General features: G+C 38.4%; 1 protein-coding gene and 1 long non-coding RNA gene across 2 annotated transcripts; both read right to left on the bottom strand.

Moving 5' to 3' along the window:
* Positions 1–55: 55 nt before the first annotated feature.
* Positions 56–24,906, bottom strand: LOC123663263 (eukaryotic translation initiation factor 3 subunit A). The gene is made up of 22 exons (XM_045597952.1): positions 24,858–24,906; positions 24,389–24,617; positions 22,889–23,063; positions 22,455–22,643; positions 22,008–22,112; positions 20,863–21,071; positions 14,294–14,460; positions 13,187–13,324; positions 12,560–12,764; positions 12,204–12,303; positions 11,113–11,342; positions 10,268–10,460; positions 9,696–9,800; positions 9,452–9,581; positions 8,878–9,080; positions 8,250–8,550; positions 5,014–5,083; positions 4,642–4,788; positions 3,279–3,366; positions 2,438–2,661; positions 1,597–1,751; positions 56–1,012 (listed from the first exon to the last, which is right to left on the bottom strand). The coding sequence occupies exons 1-22, from the start codon at positions 24,904–24,906 to the stop codon at positions 975–977; spliced, it is 3,450 nt and encodes a 1,149-aa protein (XP_045453908.1). The 3' UTR covers positions 56–974.
* LOC123663658 lies at positions 14,504–19,945 on the bottom strand. Its single transcript, XR_006744689.1, has 2 exons — positions 19,809–19,945; positions 14,504–14,663 (listed from the first exon to the last, which is right to left on the bottom strand). It is a non-coding gene; the product is annotated as an uncharacterized LOC123663658 (long non-coding RNA).
* Positions 24,907–25,242: the final 336 nt, after the last annotated feature.

The raw sequence follows: 25,242 nt of genomic DNA, 5'->3' as shown, positions 1-25,242 counted from the left end.
AATAAAACACTCATTGTTCCTCATTATATTAGGTTCCCAATCAAATAAAACTGAATTTATATCATAACATTTAATCATCCACAGCCAAAAAGAAATAAAAGAAAATACATTTGAAATAAAACATTTATATTGTAAATACGCAGTTATCGTACGATTACATGACTGTAGAGTAGAACAATAGACGAGACTAAATAATAATCAGAGTATAAATGTTAAAAATAGGGTTCAGTGGGTTTGTGGCGATGAGTTCTGCAAATGTAATGAATAAAGATGTATTAACTCATCTCAGTTAGCGGTTCATTGTACTCATTGTGTGTGCATAGAAGCGAGCATTTGTATTTTTGTGACAGTGACTTGTACAAAAGCTAAAAGCATAAAAGTGAAAAAAAAATGAAAAGAAAAAGTTGTTAGTATTTATTTTCATTATTGAAGTCTGCGAAAACTCGGTGAAAGGAAAATAATCTAAACATCATATTTCTTTATCTAATACTAGCGACCCGCCGCGGCTTCTCTCGGATGCAAAAATTAACAGTGTTCCTCTACTATATTATGCATGTATTATACATATAAACCTTGCCCTGGAATCACTCTATTTACTTAAAAAAAACCCGCATCAAACTCCGTTGCGTGGTTTTAAAGATCTAAGCATACAAACAGCGCGAAGGAACTTGTTTTATACTATGTAGTGATTGATACTAAATTATATATTATTTACATTGGTTTTTCACTTGAAATATAACAAATTTGCCAATATACAAATGTGTGTTGTATTATAATTGTGACTTTCACTGGACACACAGATAATTGATTTAACCAAACTTGTATGTATATAAGATATACACAGCAAAGCAGGTTGGCAGAGAGTTAACACATCTTTAAAACAATCTTTATAAAAGCAAGTTATTATGATATAATTGTTTTAATGTAAAAAATCACTGAACCCTTTACAGTTTGCAATATATGATACTTGTAGTTTAACGTTTGGCTTGCTGCCACTCATCGGGGTCGCGAGCTGAAATAAACAAAGATTATTAATATATTAAAGCTATAAATGAATGAAACAAGTACAGTGTAGAAAGAATTGTTCAGTATTTGAATGGTAATTCGAACTTCTCGAATTTTTTAGCTGATCACTTTTAACAAGAAATATGAACTATATTAAGAAGTTAGAGTAGTAAAATTTTTTTTATGTATTTACCAAGACATGATCAATCAATATAACTTGCATTTAGAAAATTTTCCTTTTATTACTTTCCATGTTTTATTTTAAAACAGGTATAAGTACGGTAGTATAGGTTTTTTTTTGTTTAAGATTTTCCGAGTGATAATATTGCTTTTTTTTGTAAATTTGTTACATTTGGTCAACTTTATGATACGATGCTTGTGACATAGTTTAATACTAATGTAATTATTATCGTTCCAAACTGTTTTTGCTATGTAACAAATATTTGAAATAAATAAATATTATTATTATAAGCTGCATCGCCGATCACAACAAGAATTAATAATTTTCATATAACACATAATTACATAAAATACTATCTTATTCACAATTGAAGTAGCTCATCTGGGCTCATGTGTATAATGAAAACTCACGTTTGTCCTCCCGACGCGGAGGTGGACGGCGGTCGCGATCGTCACGCCGTGGACCGTCGCGGTCGTCACGCCGTGGACCGTCACGATCGTCACGGCGCGGTCCATCCCTGTCGTCACGGCGCGGTCCGTCCCTGTCGTCACGCCGAGGGCCATCACTGAAGGAAATAAAGTTTAAATGAGATTAGATATGATTTTAAAGTAAATAATAGATTTGATGTTCTAGTGAGTTAACTATTCAGAAATTTTTCTTACGCTATTATAATTATTATTAAAAAACTAGCTATACCCGCGCGAATAATTCGCACTAAATCGGTATAATAATTATCACCTCATGATTTGAAATTAAACAAAAAATTTACTGACCATCAGTCATGTTGACATTGTATATATATCAATGTATATATCTACATATATAATTTTAATAATTAATTTAATTTACAAAAAAAGCAATAACAATATTTTTTGTTGTTTTCGCCGATAAAGCAAGCAATTATCTCTAATATCTGTGAGGCTTTTTCTAAAAAGGGAGGCAAACATCTTAAACCTTAGCGTATTAATATATAATTATGACAAAAAGAACTAATATTAATTAAAACCTTTTTACTTCATTTACTTTTAGTTTTAATAAACTACTTAAAAAGACTATTAAAATCAGATAAAAAAAGGGTGAGGACTTATCGAATCCAAGTTATTGCAAATATGGATATGAGAGATCTTGATAATGTTTAAGATTTTCTTTTAATAATAGAACGCTTTATTTTAAGATATTATATGTATGTAGTAGTGTAGTGTAGTGTAGACTAATTGCCTATAAAATAATACTAATGCAGTAGTTACACACCGGTCATCTCTCCTGGGCGGGTCGCGGTCGTCACGTCTCGGAGGGTAGCGATCGCGGTCCTGGAATCCATCGCGTCGCGGCGGGTCACGGAAGCGATCGTCCCGACGGTCGTCCCGGCGAATTTCCCGGCGGTCATCCCGTCGGTCATCTCGACGGTCATCCCGCCGAATGTCCCGGCGGTCGTCGCGGGGTGGCTCCTTTGAGCGCCATGCTGATGATCGTTCCTGGAAGATTTTTTAAATTAATTTTTATTACAAAAAAAAAGTATCGGTATTGAGCAAGGATTTTAAGCGAATATTTTTAAAAGGAAATTGAATTCGAGTAATTTTCTGTGTGGATTCATACAAATTTAGATGTAAAACCAATAAAATTACACTCTTCCGACTAAACCTACATCTACATATATAGGTATATAAATAAAAAATAAATAAATAAAAAGAGCCTTTATTCAGACTTGATATATATATAATTTAATCTTTATTTCCCTTGCTCATTGTATAACTTGATGACAGCTTTACTAATTTTCCTCATTTTCCTTAAAAAGTTTTCTGATACTTTGTAGAAGGTTCTTATGCAATGACAGTTTAATAAAATTGCACTTAAAATTACAATAAAAGTTAACGATTATTTAAACTTAGCGCGTATGATATGAGTGCCTTAATTAGATAATATATACAATTTATTCCAGTTTGAATTGAATATTCACAGTGACGACAGGACAACGTCCTTGTTTGCCGACCTAGTTATATTTAAAAAAAAAAATAACAATGTCTTACGATACTCAGTTTGTAAATAAATTAATTGATAAATAACAAACAATAAATATAGTGTTAATACGTACGGTGGGCGCGGGCGGCGGGTCAGCGGGGCCGCGTCGCCAACTCGTGGACGTGTCTCCGGGTCCGCTGGAGCGACCCACGTAGCGTGGCCTGAGAATACAATACATAACAATACATAATGCAGGTTTATTTTAACGGAATGTCATAAGGTACAAAGGGCCTTATCGCTGAAAAGTGAATACATAAATACATTAATTATTTTGTAAGTTAAAGTTAACTGTTTTCTAGTATGCTTCAAAGGTCTTTCATAAAATATTGACTACTTAATTATTTAATTTTCGTTAATGACAAGCTACCACCGACTTGGAAAGGTTTTATACCAGGAATCAACAATAAACTAAGATACTCTATTCTCGATCGATTCGAGATCGCAAAAGGGCGGAGGATATAAGAAAAACAACAAAGGTGGAATATGTCATATTAAAAACAAAAACCCTGAAATGGAGGTGGGTAGGCCACATGCTCAGAGACACTGGAGATAAATGGACGAGGGATGTGTCCCTGTGGACTCCTCGATTTCACACTAGAAGAAAGAGAGGAAGACAAAGGAAGCGATGGTCAGACGAGATCAGAAGGGTTGCAGGCCCATTATGGCAGAGGGCTGCATTGTCCCGAGAGAAGTGGAAGGAGTTGGAGGAGGCCTTTGTGTCCCAAAGACACGCGGATATACGTTAGCATGTACCCTTTTTGTAATATTGTCGATCAACATGAATTGTAAGAAACATTGTTAACTATATCCGCAATAAAGGTTTAATAATAATAATAATAATAAAACTCTATTCTCGGCTATTATTACTGTTATGCTTTCATGTGACATTCTGTGGTCTATACTAGTTATTGACATCATTACAGTGTCCATATAACATTATGCAATAACGCATAGAGAACAACAAATATTTTATGTGTTTATGTAAGATCTTTACTAATATTTGTATAGAGGAAAGATTTGATTATTTGTTTGCATTGAATAGGCTCCGACACTACTGGACCTACTTACCTACTACCACAAAAATTCTTTCACTATTGGGAAGCTACACTGTACGTGGTTGACATAGGCTATATTATAGTTTCAAAAAATTAGGGGAAAAAATATTTGAATTTTTTTGTTAAATACCCATGCGAAGCCAGGGCAAGATGCTAGTAACAGGTAGTATACAAAAAAAGTATTCGAAAACATTATACAAAAAACAGTCTTTCACTGCACTCATCTATTTATAAGCAACCAAAATTAGTATGCTATAAAGTAAGTGAAACTGTAGAACAGTTTACTAGTTGTAAATAACAATTCCAAAGTGACGATTCGAAAGTGCTCTTGGAGCCTATTTGAATAAAGATGTTTTTGATTTTGATTTTGAAAGAGCATACCTCTCACTCTCCTTGTCTCTGTCAGGCTCCCGGTTGGTAGATCTCCACCCTCCCTCCTCTCTAGGCCTATCATCGCGTGGCCTATCGTCCCGAACACTACGATCGTCTCTTGGATCTCTGCGATCGTCTCGTGGCTTGTCGTCGCGTCTACGTAACATTAAAAAAAAACTTTCAAATTATTTATTTATTATTTAATAGTAAATTTAAGATAAAAATACTTGTCTCTAGACTTAAGAAAGAGGTAACGAGAAGTATTTTCTATTGGAATAAAGGAAGTATGTTTACATGATGTCAACATCTCTAATTTTATGTCCATAGACATGCATATCTTTATCAAACGTTTTATATATTTAAATTTAGGACTTATCTCACCTGTCATCCCGCGGCGGGCCTCTGCCTGGGGAACGTGGACGATCTTCCCGCGGTGGCTCGCGGAGGCGACCTGGCAACAAAAATAATATTATAATACTTATTTTTATATAAAGAGATTTGTTTGTAAAAACGGATGAGGAAACTGTATGTAAATTAAATTATATTTTAAAGTATAACAAACAAACAAATGATTCAGCCTATAACATTTCATAGCTGGGCATAGGCCTCGTTCTCCATGTAGAAGAAGGATCAAGCTTAATCAACCACACTGCTTCACTGCGGATTATATACTATGACTAACAATCGCTATCAGGTGTATATGATAACAACCGGGACCGAAAGCTTAACGTGCACTCCAAGGCACAATGGGAAGACCCCCAAGAAAAGACATCCATATCAGAAACGAACATTTATACTAGTATCCATCCAGAGCGGAAATCGAACAAGCAAACCACCAGTGTGTAGGTGTGTGTGTATCAGAGCAGTTGTTGAAATTTTCTAAAACTAAAACCACACAATACTCACTGGAGCCATGCAGCAAGCCCAATATCACTACAAAAGGCGCATCAGAACGAGGAAGAGGGAGTGCTGGAGGCGCTTTTGTACCAATATTGAAACGAACAATCAGGCGAACAGAGTTAAGAATATAGTGTGCAGCGAACCAGTGCACAACCTGGGATGCCTGAAGAAACCGGATGGAACATATACCAAAACGGATCTGGAAACCTCAGAACTGTTAATCACTACACACTTCCCAGGATGCCAAATCGAAAGTAATGTGGCATGGGAGGAAGAGCCAAAGAAGACACCTGTAATGGTGGACTGGATCACCGCCAAGAAAATTGTCACACATGACAAAGTAATCTGGGCCATCAACAGTTTCCTTCCATATAAGTCGGCAGGGCTGGATAAGGTGTTTCCAGGTCTGCTAAGATGGAGTGATAGGAAGCTAATCGACCACCTCGTCTCTATATATAGGAGTTGCTTAGCATACTGCTACACTCCAAAGTTATGGAGGGAGGTTAAGGTAGTCTTCATACCCAAACCCGGCAAAGGAGACTACTCGCAACCTAAATCATTCAGACCTATTAGCCTTACCTCCTTTCTATTGAAAGTTCTGGAAAGGCTAATAGATCGGGAGCTGAGGAGCACAACTTTGGTTGAGCAACCTCTGAATCCCAACCAGCACGCCTACTCAATGGGCAAATCAACGGATTCTGCCCTACATAAGGTTATATCCTATATAGAGGGCAATCTCCACCACAAAATATCAACTCTAGGCGCCTTTATCGATATTGAAGGGGCCTTTGATAAAACTAAGTTTACCAGCATAAGCCGGGCCCTGACTAAGCGTGGAGTCAATAACACAATTGCCGGGTGGATTGACGGCATGCTCAGGTACAGGGCCATCCAATTTACTGTGAATGAAACAACCAGAGGCGTTGTAGCGAGGGGGTGTCCGCAGGGGGGGGTCCTTTCCCCGCTTCTGTGGAACATAGTGATCGACGAACTGATCACCTTGCTCAATGACCGCAGATTTCTCACAGTTGGCTATGCAGACGACTTAACAGTACTCGTCAGTGGACCATCTGAGAGGACAGTCTGCGACCAAATGAGGGCCGCACTAAAAGTCGTTGAACAGTGGTGTGCAGACCACGAACTAACAGTGAACCCCGCAAAGACGGAACTTGTGATGTTCACTAATAAACGGAATTTAGGGAACCTCAAACTCCCTAAATTATTTGGCACCAGTCTTGCCCTAACCAAGGAGGTCAAATATCTTGGAGTAATCCTGGATAGTAAACTTCTTTGGAACAGGCATTTAGACTCAAAAATTAACAAAGCCAGCATAATCCTCTGCCAATGCAAACGGCTCCTCGGCAAAAGCTGGGGCATATCACCTAAAATTACTCTATGGCTTTACAAAACCATTGTCAGGCCTATTATTACCTACGGTGCGGTAATCTGGTGGCAGAGAACAGAACTTATAACCGTTAAAAATAAGCTCCAGCGGTTTCAGAGAATAGCGTGCTCTGCAATCACTGGTTGCATGCGTACCGCTCCCACAGCAGCTCTTGAGGTTATGCTTGACCTGGCACCGCTTGATCTGTTTATACAACAGGAGGCGGCTATGTCAGCTATCAGACTGAAACACTTGGGCCTGTGGTGCAACCAGGAGGGTCCACACAACAAACTTTGGAGCAACCTTGTGAGCTATGAGCCACTGCTTGCCGCTCCATGTGATAGGATTCCCAAACAACATATTTTTGAAAGGAAATATCATATACAACCATTTGAGGCTGTAAGAGACCAGTCCGGCATACGTGAAGTCCGCATCTACACGGACGGCTCCAAAATGGGGTCTGGTACCGGTGCTGGAGTGTACTCACAAGACCTTAATATCAATTTATCACTAACGCTGGGCCAACACAGTTCCATCTTTCAATGTGAATGTGTTGCGATAACCCATGCAGCCACCGCCGTCCTGTCAAAAGGCATTAGGGGTTGCAAAATCCGTATTCTGTCGGACAGCATGGCTGTACTTAAAGCACTAGAGAGCAACTCGATCAACTCTAGTCTTATATACGAATGTCATCAAACCCTGGAAGTGTTAGCCTCACATAATGAGGTAATACTACAGTGGATAAAAGGACATAGTGGATCACACGGTAACGACGCTGCCGACGAGCTTGCAAGACGGGGGTCCAATACAAAGGTTGCCGGCCCAACTATCCTAATGCCGCTACCTTTTGGACAACTGCGCTCGTGGGTAAGGCAACGTACACGTGCAAATCATAATGCCCTTTGGGCAAACCAAACCGGCTGTAGGCAGTCTAAATTGATACTCACAGAAGTATCACCGCAACTAGCGTGCCGACTGCTCAGTCTTAACCGTTTAGACATCCGAATAGTTGTAGGCACGATTACCGGCCATATGGCACTTAATCACCAACTATTCATCATGAATGCAACAGACAGCCCTCTTTGCAGGGGCTGTCTGGTTGCTGAAGAAACAGCCGCCCACGTAATCCTGGAATGCGAGGGAGTGGCCGCACACCGGGCTACCATCCTTAAGGGAATAAGGACGCTCCGAGAAGCCTGTGAACGCCCCAGGAGGCTTCTGAGCTTCTGGAAGGAGCTGGGCTGGCTGAATTAGTCAGCCCTTTTTTTTCACGCACAACGGACCACCTCTGTGTCTAAATGCGGAAAACCGAGCCCACTACAAAAATACTCACTGGATCGCCAGGGCTCCTTTTTCTCAGGCTCCTTGGTTTCGGTCTTCCCTTGCCGCCAGCTGCTGAGCGCGGCGGGCTTGGGCTCGGCCTTGCGCGCCAGCTCGGCCTCCATCGCCTTGGCCCTGGCCTCCGCGCGCGCCAGCATCTCCGCGTGGTCCCTCTCCTTGCGCTCCCGGAGCGCCGCCAGCTCCTCCTGGTGTCGCCTCTCCTTCTCTTCCTTTTCCTTTCTCTCCTGTTCCTCGGCGGCTCGCCGGGCTTCCTCGGCCGCGCGTTCCTCCTGTCGACGCTTCTCCGCCAGCCACTGAAACACCATTCACATTTATAATTTGCTATTGATATATATTTTATGCTTAAGTCTTTAGACGGATAATAAATTATGTGCACTGGTATAATTAACTGTAGTATTTAAATATAATTTTAATATGTAAGTTCGAACCCTTCCTATCTCTCCTTTCCTTCGGAACGAATGTGGGCATCACAGGCTGAGTCGATCAATTATATGAGTTCTGTCACATGGTTATTTTCTATCTATTTAAATAGTCATAGGTTTATATGTGAAATATTGACTCCGATCTTACTACACGTATAAATCAATGAGCAAGCAACCAACGAGCGACGTGACGTATACCTCCTGGCGGCGCTTCTCGGCGCGCTGCTCCTTGCGCTGCAGCAGGCGCGCCTCCCGCTCGGCGGCCAGGCGCGCCTGGAAGGCGGCGAGGCGCTGCGCGTGCGCCGCCCCGCGCTCGGAGCGCAGGCGCGCCATGAACAGGTCGCGGTGCTCCGCCATGCGCGCCAGGCGCGCCGCCGTCGCCACGTCGCGTGCCCGCGCCTCTGTGGACATCGACTTGTTAGTGGGCCGGTCAAGCTAGATCCACGGTCTACAACGGACTCGGTAGAGTTCTGCCGTAAAAGGTCTTAGATAAAAGGCTGTTTTTTTTTAGATTTTTTAGGTGTAAAATATATCATTACATGATTAAACCTATTTATAGCTGACTACAATAAAGGATATTCTCAAATTTTACCCATCAAATATGTACCGATTTTGTTTTCTTTTTCAATCAAAAGTTGCTATCTGTCGTGTCCTGTATATCACACTCACCATCAAACAAATCCACAACATTAAACTGAATTTTCACCTACTTTTATCATATTTTTATATTCCTAGAACAGCACTCGCTATGGGAATTAAAGAATAATCTTACCAATAAGCTGTTCAATGCGTTCTTTCTCTTGTTGTTCCCAGAATGCCTTGTCTTGAACTTGCTTCTCTTCTAGGCTCTTCTGCAGAAGGGGTATCTCCTCTAGCCTTTTAGCACGCTCAAAGTAGTCAACCTTGGAAAGAACAGATCACATATAATATTAATAACATTGTATTTAAGAATAATATATGTATACCATAAAACATAAATAAACAATCTAAATTACATATTATAAATTGTTTAATACCTTTTTCTCTTGAGACTTGAGACGAGCTTGCAGTTCACGACGTTCTTTCATCAATTCTTCAGCTTCCTTCTGAGCGATCGCCTCTGCGTCCATTTTCTTTAAATCCTTTGAATTAAAAAAATACATTGTATAAATGGAAATAATAATAAATAATTTTTAATATTATGATAGTCTAAATTTAGAGTAGATAACCTCAAATCAAATTTTAGTATATAGCTATTAAGCTATCACGACACTATTATTTTTTCTTTTATTTTTCTAAGAGCAGTAATAAAATAAAATTATGTTGTTTGGAGAAATTGCACGTATAATATTGTCCTCTTGTCAATCTTAATTGAACATAAAAAAAAGAGTACATTGATTTCTGAATGCCATCTTTATGGTCTGTGGATAAGTGTGTATTTGCTTGCACAGCACCCTATTTTTCCTTTACCCTCCCGATTGCTTTTGATTCTCTACGATAAATTTACTTTAATATATCGGCATCAGTGTAAACATAAGTAGCTTGATTAGATTCAAATGGACACGCGTTAGATATAGAACCAGTGGTCAGTAACGCTGTGGGCGCGCACCTCTTCGTCCAGCTTCTGCAGCACCTTCTTCCCGTGCATGGTCTGCGAGATGTGCGCCAGGCGCTCCCGCAGGTTCCGCTCGCGCATGGCCGCCAGCTCGGAGGCGAGGCGCTTCTTCTCGCGCTCCTCGCGCTCTTGTTCCAGGCGACGGGCCTCGGCCGCCGCTGCCGCTCGTAGTTGTTCCTCTTGACGACTGCAGTCACAAATTACATTTAATTATATGAACTCAACTTCTTGTAGTATTTTTTTTCAAGTTACTACTCTTTTTAACAATACATAATCGTTTTCCAATGTTTACGAATATTCAATAATGAAACAACTTTTTCGGACTTTACAGCAACCACGGTCACGGGAGGACTAATAGTTTATAAAAAGGGGACTAAAAACAAAATAAACCGCGATAAAATCCGAAAAAGTAGTTGTTGTTGTAGCACAAAAGTATAATGTATGTAGTGCTGTGTGGCTACAGCACCAAAGAATATAGCTACCTCCTCTCTTCCCGTGGGTGTCGTAAGAGGCGACTAAGGGATAACAAGGTTCCACTACCACCTTGGAACTTAAGAAGCCGATCGATGGCGGAACAGCAGTGGATAACCATCCAACTGCTGGCTTTCAAACACACAGACCGAAGACGGGCAGCAGCGTCTTTGGTGCAAGAAAGCCAGCCCTGCGGTCACCAACCCGCCTGCCCAGCGTGGTGACTATGGGCAAAACACATGAGTTTGCGCATTTTTGACGCGAACTTGTAGAGGCCTATGTCCAGCAGTGGACTGCAATAGGCTGGAATGATGATGATGATGATTATGTATGTAACTTCAGTAGGCTGTAGCGAGGCTAGTAGTTACCGCAGCTCCTCCTCCTCGCGCACGGTGTTGAGGCGCTCGATGTACTCCTTGCGCTCCTCGATGATCTTGTGGCGCTGCAGCACGCGGTGGTGCTCGGCGTGCTTGTTCTCGTGGTAGTGCTGCACCATGGCCAGGCGCGCGCGCTCGCGCTCGCCGCGCCGCCGCGCCGGGACCAGCGCCGCGGCCGCGCGCGACAGCACCTCCGCCGCGCGCACCAGCTGCTCGCGCACCTGCCACACACACATCTAGTGAGTCGAGTTCGCACACACGACTGAAGGGTAGTGGTAGGGCACAGCAGGAATTTCCTGCTCAAAATATGAAGCAGCCCGACTGGGGTAGTACCTCGACCTTACAGAAGATCACAGCAAAATAATACTGTTTTCAAGCACTATTGTGTTCCTGTTGGTCAGTAAGGTGACCAGAGCTCCTGGGGGGATTGGGGATTGGGTCGGCAACGCGCTTGCGATGCTTCTGGTGTTGCAGGTGTCTATGAGCTACAGTAATCACTTACCATCAGGTGAGCCGTACGCTTGTTTACCGACCTAGTGACATAAAAAAAAAGAACATCGACGAAAAAAAGCTATATCAGATGCTTTATATTTAAATGAGATAGCAATAAATTACTTTTCATACCTCTAAAATCAAAAACGAAACGTAAAAAACTAATATTATGTAAGCCGCGTTGGCGCAACGGTTACAGTCATGGATTGTATCTGTTGCGCTGGCGGTTGCGGGTTCGATCCCCGCACATGACAAACATTTGTATTGTCCATATACGTGTTTGCCGTGGTCTGAGTGTTTGTGCAGTCCTTGTGGGTCTCCCCACCATGCCTCGAAGAGCACATTGAGCCGTCGGTCCCGGTTGTTATCATGTACACCTGATAGCGATCGTTACTCATAGTAGGGAATATATCCGCCAACCTGCATTGGAGCAGCGTGGTGAATTAACCTCTGATCCTGCTCTGACATGGGGAAAGTGGCCTATGCCCAGTAGTGGGATATTACAGGCTGAAACGTATTATGTAAGCAAATAATTAATAAATATTAAACTCTATTTTTGCCTATTATTTCATTATCAGAAATAAACAAACCTGTTCAGCTGGCGTGGCCTGTAAAATGGCTCCGCCGCACGCCTCGTCGGCCGCGGAGCACCACTCGCCGCCGCCGGCTTCCACACCGAAGTGAACACTCCTGCAAATACAAAGTTTATTACACAAATTGTCACTTATTGGCGTTTATTTTTGTTACAGGCATTCTTATTATATTGGCGTTTATTTTTGTTATAGGCAAGAGACATCAAATGGAACATGTACTGAAATTTAATTATCAAAAGTATCTGAAATTCAAACTATTTGAATAATAAATTAAGAAATTACAGGCCTAATAAGTGCATGAATAATAAGTACAAAATAACTTAGAAGTAACTATAAAGTACACCAATACATACTTGTTAGCATGGTCGACTCGTATCTGCATATCATTATGTCTGACACAGTCTACCAGCAAACGCTCAATGTGGAACAGATCGTCAGTTCCGGCCAACTCCAACAAACGAGAGAACTGTATACAAGCATAACATTGAGCCACTTGACGAATGAGACGCACCAGGGCAACATCTGTTAATGCTACTGTGTACTGCGCCAGTGGAGAATCTGAAAATGTTTCTATATGTTAATTGTTTGTAAGTTAGTGATACTTTCTGTGAAATTCTATCTGCCATCTTACAAATGAATATTTCATTAGGTATCGAACATTTTGTAAAAGCACTTTACACTTTACAGGATATTTTACGATATATTAATAAAGTAACATGAGACCTTGGGAATTTAATAAGTATTAATTGAAGATTATTATTTTAGAGTAAAATTAAGTGTGCAAGGTGAGCTCATATTTCACAGATCCTAATTCAAATTTAGTATTGAAAACAATACTCACTACTACGGGAATACGCGATTATTATTTAGAAACTCACAATTTTGTCTAGAAACCATGACAGTTCAAAAACTTACATTGAAAATGTTTTGGTGAAATAGATAATATAGTTTGCTCAGAAAATGATGAAAGATATACATACTAGGATCTTCTTGGAGAGACTTGACAACACTCTGCACATTGTGGCAGATAGTCAAAGGATCAAATTCAACCTCAAGCCAGGAGTACAGCTTTTGCAGTTGTGGCGACGCCAGCGCCACCACGTTCAGACGTACGACATCTAAAATTAAACATAATAAATTATGAGAAAAATAATTGTGTTTGCTCGCAAACGAAAAATAACCGACTTCAATTACATCGACGAGTAATACAACGTAGATCGACGAAAAAATAGTCAAGTAACTACGCGTTATCAAAGATTACTCCAAAAGTTGTAATCAGATCTCGATGAAATTTAAATATGACCACATGATAAACATCGGCTTTTGATTAAATTAAAAATCATCAAAATCGGTACACCCAGTAAAAAGTTATGCGGATTTTCGAGTTTCCCTCGATTTCTCTGGGATCCCATCATCGGATTCTGGTGTCCTTATCACGATACCAAACTAGGGATATCTCCTTTCCAACAAAAAAAGAATTATCGAAATCGGTCCATAAACGAAGGAGTTAACCCCGAACATACATATAAAAAAAAACATATACGGGCGAATTAAGTAACCTCCTCCTTTTTATGAAGTCGGTTAATAAAGTGAAAAAATAAAGTACTTGTTAAGGCATTAATTAACACAGTCAACACTTAGAATGCTGGCTGTCGCGTCTAGCCTTTATGTTTTTCCTCCAAGGCCTACCACTTCTTATCCATGTGAAAGATAGAAATGGGATTTATTTTGGAGGACATGTTTATAAAAGATAAAACTTTTCTAACTGTACATACTCAATAAGTTGAAATAATAATTACAATAAATTTGACCTTTTAAATTGATATGTAATTCCTATAAAACATTAAACATTAAAGTGTGAGTTCTATGAGCCATAAAAAATGAAATGTGAGGAAATTGTTATCTTTATATAATACACACTGTAATTTCTTCAGTTGCAACACACCATATTTAAAATATTTAATTTAAAAAGTTAATATATATTTTAAATAAATATGTAATACAGAATCATACATTCTTTTTAGTTAAATTACTTTACAAATTAATTAGTAATAGTAGTAAAAAATATATATATATTGCTTATTTACCTTTTAGCAAGCTAGCTCTAGTGGGTGGCTGGGCAAGACCGAGCAACACGGCCAATCTCTGAGCCTTCTCAACAGGACTCTTATCAGTTTCTACAAAACGATCAAACTCAGGATGTAGCGATGGTAGAGGCACGGAGAGCACAGCTACTAGCACTCGACACGCCATTCTAAACAACGAAAATGACACAATTTAGCAATGCTTGTTTCTTCTTCTTCTTCTTTTAAATTCTAGCTTCCTCTAGGATTTGCCAATATCCGAGTGATTGAATTTGTTCTGTTATTTTGAAATTGACTCTACTTAATGTGCTGGTTTTGTGAGATTACAAAATTATGTCAGAGAAAGAGAATAATTTAAAATCTGTTGATCCACCTAAAACAAGACACAAACAAATATATACAAACATATATGGGTTAGTATAAGACAAACAATTTACAGCCTAATATTATTTAGTGAGATAAATGAACATAGAATATCTACAAATGGAGTATGTACATATGACAGAACAGATTTAAGGTCGATAGGGCGCGGTATATCAGAGGGGAGATAATCGTAAAGGGAGGACAGATTCCTTGGACAGGTAAAGAAAATGTGATCAGGAGAGCCCTCGTCCAGTCCACACTCACAAAGTGAACTGTCTTTCACTCTAATTTTAGATAGGAAAACCGGAGTAGATGAATGGCCGAGTCTGAGACGACATATTGTGGAACAAACTGGTTTGTTTGCTTTTCTGTATTTGTAGAACCAAGGTTTGCTGGGTACTAGTTGTTGTATTTCTGCATAATACTTGCCCTTGTTTCTGCTAGAATGGATCCAAAGCTTATTCCATTCTGATGTTAAGTGAGCTTTGGCTAGTGGCATGAGGTCCTGACAGTGAACCCTAAATTGGCTAAGACCTCCGGAAACAGTAGCCGCCTTAGCATGGGAATCTACACTTTCATTTCCTGTAATGCCACAATGGCTTGGTATCCAAGCAATAGCAACCTGAATATTCTTGGAATGACAAGAAAAAAGAATTTGTTTAATTTTGAAAATAAGAGAGAATTTGGATTTTGACCTAAATTGGTTAGACTGGATGGCTTCCAAAGAGCTTCTAGAATCTGAAAATATAATTGATTTATTAAGATTATGTGATTCAATAAATCTTAGTGCTTCGAAGATGGCCAAAACTTCTCCAGTAAAAACAGAAGCCACCGGTGGTAATTTGAAATTTAATATGACATTTACACTCGGAATCCATACTGCCACTCCGACACATCCAATGTCAGATAGTTTTGAGGCGTCAGTGTAAATAAGAAGCCAGTCCCTAAATTTATTATTGACAATTGTATTGAATTGTGAGTTGGCTAAAGGAGGAACTTTATCAATAAGAAGATTGAGAATAATATTTGGTGAAAATATGAGTGAGGCAAAAGGAGTATCATAAAGGGGATTGCGGTTAAACTGAACAATCGGGCATGGAAGACTAACAAATTTTTTAAAAGATTTTACAAGACAAGGAGTGTCCTTATGGGACCAATAGGAAGAGGAGGAAGTAAGTCGAGTAAGTGTATGAAGTTTGTCTATAATAGGATGAGAGGAGGATTGCAATGCCTTATAGAGAAACCTATCTGATAGGTACTGCCGGCGTAAATGAAGGGGGGGATCGACACACTCCACTTGAAGTGCGTTAATTGGAGAAGATGCCATAGCACCAATTATGACCCGAAGTGATTTAGCTTGTATTTTATCTAGCAGTTTTAATGATAATTTACTACAGGGTTCAAGAAGAAAAGATCCGTAATCGAAGTGACTACGAATTAGGGCATTATACAAAAGTTTTTGGGAGTATGGATGGGAACCCCACCAGACCCCAGACAAAGATCTAATGATATTAAGGTTTTTTTCCGTCTTCTTATGGACATGATGAATATGTGGGATGCCAGTCATTTTAGAGTCGAGATAAACTCCTAGAAATTTTACATTATTTTTAACTGATAGAACACGGTTATTGGAAGTAATAGCAATGTCAGGGACAGATCTTGCACGGGAAAATATGACCACACTACTCTTTTCTACCGAAATTGAAAGCCCATGTCTGTCTAACCATTCGTTAAGGTAGATAATGGCCGAATTAAGGCGGTTCGAACCTTCTGTAATATCTTTACAGGAAGTATACAACGACAAATCGTCCGCATATTGTAAAACTCTACAGAAACAACTGACTGAAAGGTCCAGTTCATAAGTGTAGATGTTATAGAGGAGAGGGCTAAGAACCGAACCTTGGGGAAGACCTTTCCAAATTAATCTAGGAGAGAGGGAATAATTTTGATAGTTAACTATGAGGGAACGGGGAGACAAAAAATTATAGATAAAGTTCACTATCTTCACTGGGACACTCAGCTGTAGCATTTTCTGCCTGAGCACCGGAAGTAGGACATTATCATATGCGGACGATATGTCAAGGAATACTCCTACTACATTCTCATTCTTCGAGAAAGAGATGCGGATATCTGTGACAAAGATACTAAGGCTATCCATTGTGCTAAAACCTTTCCGAAAACCGAATTGAGTCTTTGCTAGTATACCCTTATTCTCCATTATCCACTCTAATCTATTTTTGATGAGGTGTTCCAGAATTTTAGCCAGTGTAGAAGATAGCGCAATAGGGCGATAGGAAGAAGGGTCTTTACCATCTTTACCCGGTTTTAATATAGGGATAATAATCTGGGTTCTCCATTCCTCTGGAGGGGTCTCAGATTGAAATATTTCATTTAGGAATGTCAGGCAGACTCTTTGAGCAGACTCACCACTATTTATAATGAAAGAGTACGGGATACAATCCACCCCTGGCGAAGAGTCCTTCAAGGTACCCAGTACCAGCCGAAACTCTTCCACAGTAAAGGGGCCATCAAAATCACTACAGGCTGTTGATGGGGGACTTAGGTAAATACTACAGTTTTCTAAAGAGGGTACATATGGAGGTGCCAACTTTTGTGCAAAGGCATCTATCCAAGTTGATGAATCATTAGAAGGGAGGCTATCACTTACTCTAAAGGAGCCACGAAATTTTTTAATATTCTTCCAAATTAAAGAGGGGGGCGAAGAAGGAGATATACTTTCACAAAAAATTTGCCAGCCTTTCTTCTTCTTCTGTGAAAATATATTGGCAACTTCTGCTGCAACTCTCTTATAGGCCAAATAGTTTTCTGTGGTCATGGATAAAGAGTACAAGCGCTCAGCACGTTTGCGGCGCTTGCATGCATCTGTACATTCAGCATCCCACCATGGAGGAGAGGAAATTCGAAAATTGGAAGATTTTTTGATGGGTATTGTTTTTTCTGCAGTTCTTAAAAGGGCATTTTTAAAAAGAGGGTACAGTGAATGAACATTGCTAGGGTTTATTAAGAGGATATACGATACTTCTTCATCTGAAGTTACAGCAAATTGGGTCCAGTTAGCCTTATTCAGTTTAAATTTTTGTCTCGGTTGATAATTTATTATAAAGGGTCTAGGTGAGCAAGTAAAAGTGATGACTATAGGGAAATGATCACTACCACAGGAGTTAGGGAGAATTGTCCAGGAGAGTTGGGATGAGAGTGAAGAGGAGGCAAGTGATATATCGACTGCACTTTTAGGATTTTGTAATGGTGGAACCCGACGAGTGGGTGATCCATCATTAAGTATTACTAAGCTGTTATTATCAACTATGTCTAGGAAGAGAGAGGATAAATTGTCACAAAAATAGGAACCCCAAGAAATATGGTGCAAATTAAAGTCCCCCAAAACAATAATGGGAGAAGGTACCGAGGACAAAATTGTTGAAAATCGAGTAAGAAGGGTAGGGCTAGGCCTAGAAATATATACACTTACAAAAGAGACATTTAATACACGCACCGCTACAACATTAATCTCATCACTATGCGATGAAGTAGGAATTAAGGAATATACACATTTACTGGACACCAGAATGGCTGATCCAGCTTTTCCATCATTCCTGTCATCCCGGAGGATTGAGAAGCCTGGCACTCTAAAATGAGAACCAGGACTCAACCACGTCTCCTGGATGGCAACAATAAATGGATTATGTTTTTTTAATAAGTAAATTAATTCTTGTTTTTTATTTCGGGCACTACGACAGTTCCATTGAATGATCCGGTTGGGCATTTTGAGTTAACAGAGAAGTCAGCTGAGTTAAGTTTTTGAGAGTATCGTACGGTAAGCCGGTATCACTGAACCGGGAAATCATGTTAACGAGAAGAGAAATTAATTGTTCTATTAGATTGTCGTTCGGTGAGATTGTGTTTTGTGGGATAGCACACCCACTATGTGAGGTTGAAGGAGGGGATTCGATAATTGCCTGGTGGGCTTGATGATCATAACCAGGGCTTGTAGGCAATAAGGGACGTCGCTGTGTAACTACAGTTTTTTTATAGGAAGATGTTGTAGGAGATGGTTGTCTTATAACACTAGTAGATGGTGAAGTGGGAGAATTGGTTCTGGTTGAGTCGGCAAATGAGCGCCTGACTTGCGGGAATCTAGCAGACGCTTCAAGGTAAGAAATGCTTTCCTGTGACATAACAAGCTTAATGGATTTTTGTCTGGAATGTTCAGGGCAGGATGAGTCATTGGCCTTATGATGACCGGAACAGAACAGACAAGAGGGGGTTTGGACTGAGCAATTTTCTCCATCATGCATTCCAGAACATTTGTAGCACCTAGCTTTAGACCTGCATTGTGCCTTTACGTGTCCAAAACGGCAGCATTTATTGCATTGAATAATAGGTAAAATGTAAGTTTCAACGGGTAATGATGTAAAAAAACAAAATACACGGGGAGGAAGTTTCTGCCCCGTAAATGTGAGAACAACAGACTGTGTAGGGATCCATACAGGGGCATTATTCTCATTAAATGATTTCCGGCTCATTCTCCGTGCTCTAACTACTTTTCCATAACCATTTGGGATTTCTAAATTTTCTACTAACTCCTCCATGGACCATTCAACGGGCACCTCTCTAACAACTCCCATACGAGAAACGCTGTAGGAGGGGACCGAAGCTATGTAACCCGCAGTACTGATTGCTGGTAAGTCCAAAAAGGAATTGGCGTGGTCAGCTGACTTAAACTCAATAGAGATGCGATTACGACCTATCCTCTTAATACCATCCATAACCACGTTTTTTATATTATTTTTAAACAAAAAATGTCCAAACTGTATGGGTCGGAGTGTCATCCCACTATTAGGTTCTAATTCACTTTTTGAAACATGGACAACAAAAGGGGCGGAATCATTTGCAGAATAATGTAACTTTTCATTATTAAAATCCGGGTGAATGTACGTAAGTTGCATAGAAGGTGATGTTAGGGTAGAAGTCACAGCTTTTTTGGACTGAGATATATTTGTATCTGTTAAATTATCAATATTCGGACGCCTTTTTCTATTAATGAATGGAATCGTTAAATTTTCAGGATCATAACCTCCACCAGGATCTGGCGGTTCGACATCCATTGCGAAAATGTAATTTAATATATACTTACAGTTAAACAATCACAATATAAGCAACAACACAACCAAAACAGACAGATATTACAACAGATATTGTTGATAAACTATAATTACACAATAACAATACAAAGCACTTGTAACTAACACTCGACCATAAAGTAGAGTCATCTATAGTCCAATGCTTGTTTAAAAGCAAATTTTTCACTTTTATATTTTACTTGTATTGAGATTTTAATTTTATCAACTAAAAAAAAAAGAACTAACTAAAGAAAGATTTACGAAAATTGATCTTTTAAAAGATTTTTTTTTTAATATATTTGTATAAAAATGTAATGTACATTGGAATGGGTTTATTTTTCATTACAGCCTATACAGTCCACTGCTGGACATAGGCCTCCACAAGTTCACGCCAAAACTAACGTGAACTCATGTGTTTTGCCCATAGTCACCACGCTGGGCAGGCGGGTTGGTGACCGCAGTACTGGCTTTGTCGCACCGAAGACGCTGCTGCCCGTCTTCGGCCTGTGTATTTCAAAGCCAGCAGTTGGATGGTTATCCCGCCATCGGTCGGCTTCTTAAGTTCCAAGGTGGTTGTGGAACCTTGTTATCCCTTAGTCGCCTCTTACGACACCCACGGGAAGAGAGGGGGTGGCTAAATTCTTTAGTGCCGTAGCCACACAGCACTAGGGAGCAGGAATGGGTTTATAATGTAGGTATATTACTTAACACAGGTAGTACTCGTGGTATATCTAACTGTCGCGTCTAATATCAATATTATATCCCTCCGGGCCTACCACACCAAACTATTTAAAAGTTTGAAATGGGATTTAGGTCAGAGGTGTATCCAATTTTATCTATCTGGCGATGCATTAGTGCAGTGGTCACAGTATCTTATTGATTAGCCAACAATCCCAAGTTAGTTCCATGCACTTGATAAATGTTTGTTTACACTAAACTGATTTTGCTTCCTACTTGCTGATCCCTGACACAGCAGTCACATCCTACTAGGATCCCATTTAGCGTAAAGTTTTATCTTATAGACTTCCCTTACTACTTAGGTAATCTGAAAACTTTGTTGATATTTACTTTTGAAGTTCCTCTTGTGTGATATTTTTCTTCATTTCACGAGACAGTTGGAAGAGTTTCAACAAGGCAGCGGCATGGAACAGGCAGTGACCAGCCTTCCAGAAGACAAGAGCCAGCTTGCCATAATAATTGGCCATGGTTTTAGCCACGGGAGTCTTCTTGGACATGTTCATTAAGTTGTGAATGTCCTCAATAGCTTTGTAGGCTTCCTGTAGAACAAATAAAGTATGGTTAAATTTTTCAGTAAAATATTTTTAAACATTATAAAAACTATATGCTTGTAAATTTAAATTGTGATTATTTTGATTGAAAGTGTAATTTTTCATATGTAAATACTGTTAACATAAATAAATTTTGTGAATAGATGTATGTAAAAATAGTTGTAATATGTAAAAAACACACATAAAAATAATAATGACTGTTAATTTCCTTATTAAAATTATTAACACATACTAATAAAATTTAATAAAACTTTATTAAAGTTCCTTCTCCTACATGGGGAAAGAGGCCTATGCCCAGTAGTAGGATATTACAGGCTGAAGCGTAAAAGTTTCTATTATTTACACACTACATAAGTTTAATATTACTCACACAAATAGATAATTTTGTACAAAATAATACATATAATAAAACTATTATTATTTATATGCAGACATTAATTAACACAGACAACACTAGCATGCTGCCTGTCGCGTCAAGTCAACAATATTATTTCCCCCAAGGACTACCACTTATGACTACGGCAAAGTCAAAAATGGGATTTATTAAGGAGGCAACTTTTAATTACAATCTTATTTAACCTCACTAAGGTTATCACAACTAATTAATATAATTAAAATATACTAATGGGAGAGTTTCCTACACAGTTTAACCAACAACCAACAAAGTACCTAGTTTTCGTGTAGTGATAAATAACTTTGCAGTTTTATTATGATTATTGACAGTTATAAATTTTTAACCTTTTAGGGTCACTAGTTACTTCCATTAGACCAGACTTGCGCAATTATTACTCCAAAAATACTTTTATTTTTTTGTTTATATCTAATATTCTATAGAAATCAATCTTTGCAATATTAGGAACAAATTATTTTTAGTATCATGTTTACGAATTTAACTTTAAGTTTGTTAATAATATTTGTACCCACCTGCCACAATTCCATCTGAATGGCGCTGTCTAGTTGGAACAGTCTAGTTTCCAAGTTCAATTGCTGCGTCTCTGGCTTTGACATGCTCACACTGCCAGGTTGAGCCTAAATAAAAATAATTTTATTGTTAATATAAATATATAAAGCTATGAGTGTTAAAATCCTACAAAGCTCATGTTGATAAATGTAAAGGATAGAATGATAAACATGTGCATAGTAGTATAAACACATCCTTGTTATACATTCTTCTCATAAAATTAGCCACATACACCCTAAACTTCCTCAGTATAACATAAAACATTGCCCTTTCATGATCAGATCAGTTCCCCCTCCCCCCACTACAACCTTCAATAATCAAAGGTCTAACAAATAATCCACTTACAAATGAAGTTTGATTCTTTTAAAAACATTAAGATAACAGTTTAATAGGAATGTTGTTTAACTTACACTTGCTTTCCATATATCTTCAAGATGTTTTCTCAGCTTATCACAGAGCTTCCTGAATTCAGTCTTACGAGAGTATTTCAGGCAGAACTGGAAAGCCATGCGTGCAATATCATGGTACAATGTCTCTACATGAGTATTTGTACGTAGCAGCTCCAAGCACTGGCAGTAGGATTCCCAAAGGAATTTCACCTGTTCAAAAAAGCAACAACATCAATATGAAATAATTATAAAAATTTATTTTTATTTTACATTGCAACTATTACTAAACTTTATATATTTTTAAATGCTATTATTAATATTTTTAAACTGTACCAATAATCTAATATACATTTAGTTGATAGGCCAATTAAAAAAATAATTTGTATAACAAGATATTTCAATCAGTAAATTTAATCATGCTGAAAAAAGAATAAATACACTATTCTATAAATTACCCATGGTGTTAATATAGTTCTATCAGAACGGTCCTGAGCATCTTCTCCAGACACTGCACTGAGCAGAATACTCTCAGGAGTAGCGAGATTGTCAAGGTCGTCTGTATCAATGACAGCTTGTGTAGATTGTTGGCGTGCAGATTCTGTACGCTCCTCTGCCATTCGGAGATATCCTCTAAAAATAATTATATATTGTTGCACTGATGTAGTAGAAATGAAAGCTTCTTTAATGTTCATAGTTAATTCCATCTTGTTTGATTGCTTCAGTCTATAAAATACTACTAAAGGGCAAAGGATTCTTCTCCACATAGAACGGTTGGAATTTAATCCAAAATCCTGCTTTAAGAGCTTTTGGTACATATATTTAATTCTAGTGACACCCAGTTTGGTTCTGGTGGATCTTCCTACTGTGTTAGAAAGCAAGCAGTATTGGTAGTCTAAGTTACCAAAAAAACAACAACTGATAGCAACACATAGTAAGTACAGATACCTCCCTAAGGTAAGAGAAGATGCCTTTGTCCAGAAGTAGCAGATTACAGCAAATTTACAATTTTTTTCGTATTAATTCAGTTCAGCTATGTAAAAATGGACCTACTTAATAGGTACAACTTTCTTCACAGTTTATTAAGATTTTTCACTGTTTGAAAGTCATTCGTCAAAGGGGTATTGTATTATAAAACCTTTGAGTAGCTACCCTCTTAGATTATACTATATCCCTCTTTATATATTAATATATCAAATATTTTGTAATATATATTTGTACAGGGAAATTACTGCTTATTTGACTTATAAATAAATAATAATTTAAAAATTAACAATTAATATTTCTCAGGTAGTAAGTACACTATTGATGTGTAGTTTATGAGTTCTATAAACAGTTTAACACCACCATAAGAAGTTACATCATCTCTAATTAATAAGAATCAGCCTGATGATAATAATAAAGTAACAAATGCAAAATGGCTGGGGTAAGACTAACTAAAGTCTGTTCAACGAGAAGAGATACCAAACGTAAACAAAGCCCATCATTTTTTCATAGCGATGACAGAACAAACAAAATATAGTCTATCTCTTTCTATCACATTGTTTTCTATCTTCTGCACGTCTCTCTGCAAGGTCGAACGATATTTTAACTGGCTTTGAAAACAACCAGTTCACGGAAGGCCCTTTGATTTTGTATTATTTATTTTTATTTCATTCCATGTCCTGAAGCGCTCGGGGTGATTTTTATTTTTTGATAATTATTATTTAAGAAGTATCAAATCTTATACAAATAATTGTATTTAATTATTCATGTTAAATTAAGTAATTATCAAAATATAAATATATTTTACATTTTAAAAATTTGTGTAAGTAAAAAAAGGTTACAAAACCCTACATAGTTAAATGACCTCGCATTTGGTTTGTTTACGTTTGGTATCTCTTCTCGTTGAACAGACTTTAAAACTTTATTTTTGTATAGTTTTGTTATTTTAGTATAATACTATTGACTGTACTAACCTTATCACTTGTTCCAAGGATCCCACATTCACCGATTGAAACATATTCCTGTACTGGAAGAGGCCTTCCTTTGCAATATGGGACTTGCGAAGATCAACGCATAGTTCCAAATACTTGAACATAATTGGTTCCAGGACCGACTCCGACCAGTTGTAAGCCCATTTCTTGTTTCTGAACACCTCTTGCAAGGTATCCAGAGCCCTTGCGGGCTTGTCCAGATCCATGAACTCTGTAAAATATCCACATCATACATAATTGTAGACGGAAAGGTTATGTTCACCGATAACAATTTTTCATTTGAACACGATAGTTTGAGGAATATATATATCAACACGATTATGTGGCAATTAACACTTTTAGCAAATAAAAATAGTTGTTCTAATATTTTTGAGGAGACGAAAAACAAGAGTGATTACGAAATATGTCAAAAAGTGCAACGTGGTTTACGTGGTTTCCGATATGGACTTACCATTTGCCCGTTTAAGGGCATTTTCCGGTCTCTGGCCGTACCGAGCCATGTTATAAGATGATCTATTCATTCATGAACAGTTGTTGTACTGGTAATTCTCAAATTTATGAAGAATAAATCAAATTTATTCTTCGACACGTCCTTACTGTCCTGCGACAGTACAGTCCAGGGAAAATGGCGTCCATACAATAAATAACCAATTGCTTCTTTCGCCGGGCAGCGCCACCTTTCATTGAAACAGATACAAAATCAATATACTGGCATTATTTTATGGTCTGAGTCATAACTAAGAAAATCGCGGGATATATAAAAAAATATGTGGTGTTATGGGACACCGGGTAGGAACGATGTTCCTTCGGATAGTATAGAAGCAACACAATTTGAA

Source organism: Melitaea cinxia, chromosome 20 (genome assembly GCF_905220565.1).
Source record: "Melitaea cinxia chromosome 20, ilMelCinx1.1, whole genome shotgun sequence".
Classification (NCBI taxonomy): domain Eukaryota; kingdom Metazoa; phylum Arthropoda; class Insecta; order Lepidoptera; family Nymphalidae; genus Melitaea; species Melitaea cinxia.
Note: the sequence above shows the minus strand (reverse complement) of the source record. Positions and strands in the feature narration are given on the sequence as shown.

Coding starts and splice junctions, on each gene's coding strand:
- LOC123663263 (XM_045597952.1), bottom strand. CDS start 24,906: ATGGCTCGGTACGGCCAGAGACCGGAAAATGCCCTTAAACGGGCAAAT. Junction 8,551..8,877: donor CCGAGAAGCGCCGCCAGGAG/GTATACGTCACG, acceptor ATGGTGTTTCAG/TGGCTGGCGGAGAAGCGTCG. Junction 2,662..3,278: donor ACCCGCCGCCCGCGCCCACC/GTACGTATTAAC, acceptor AAAATCTTCCAG/GAACGATCATCAGCATGGCG.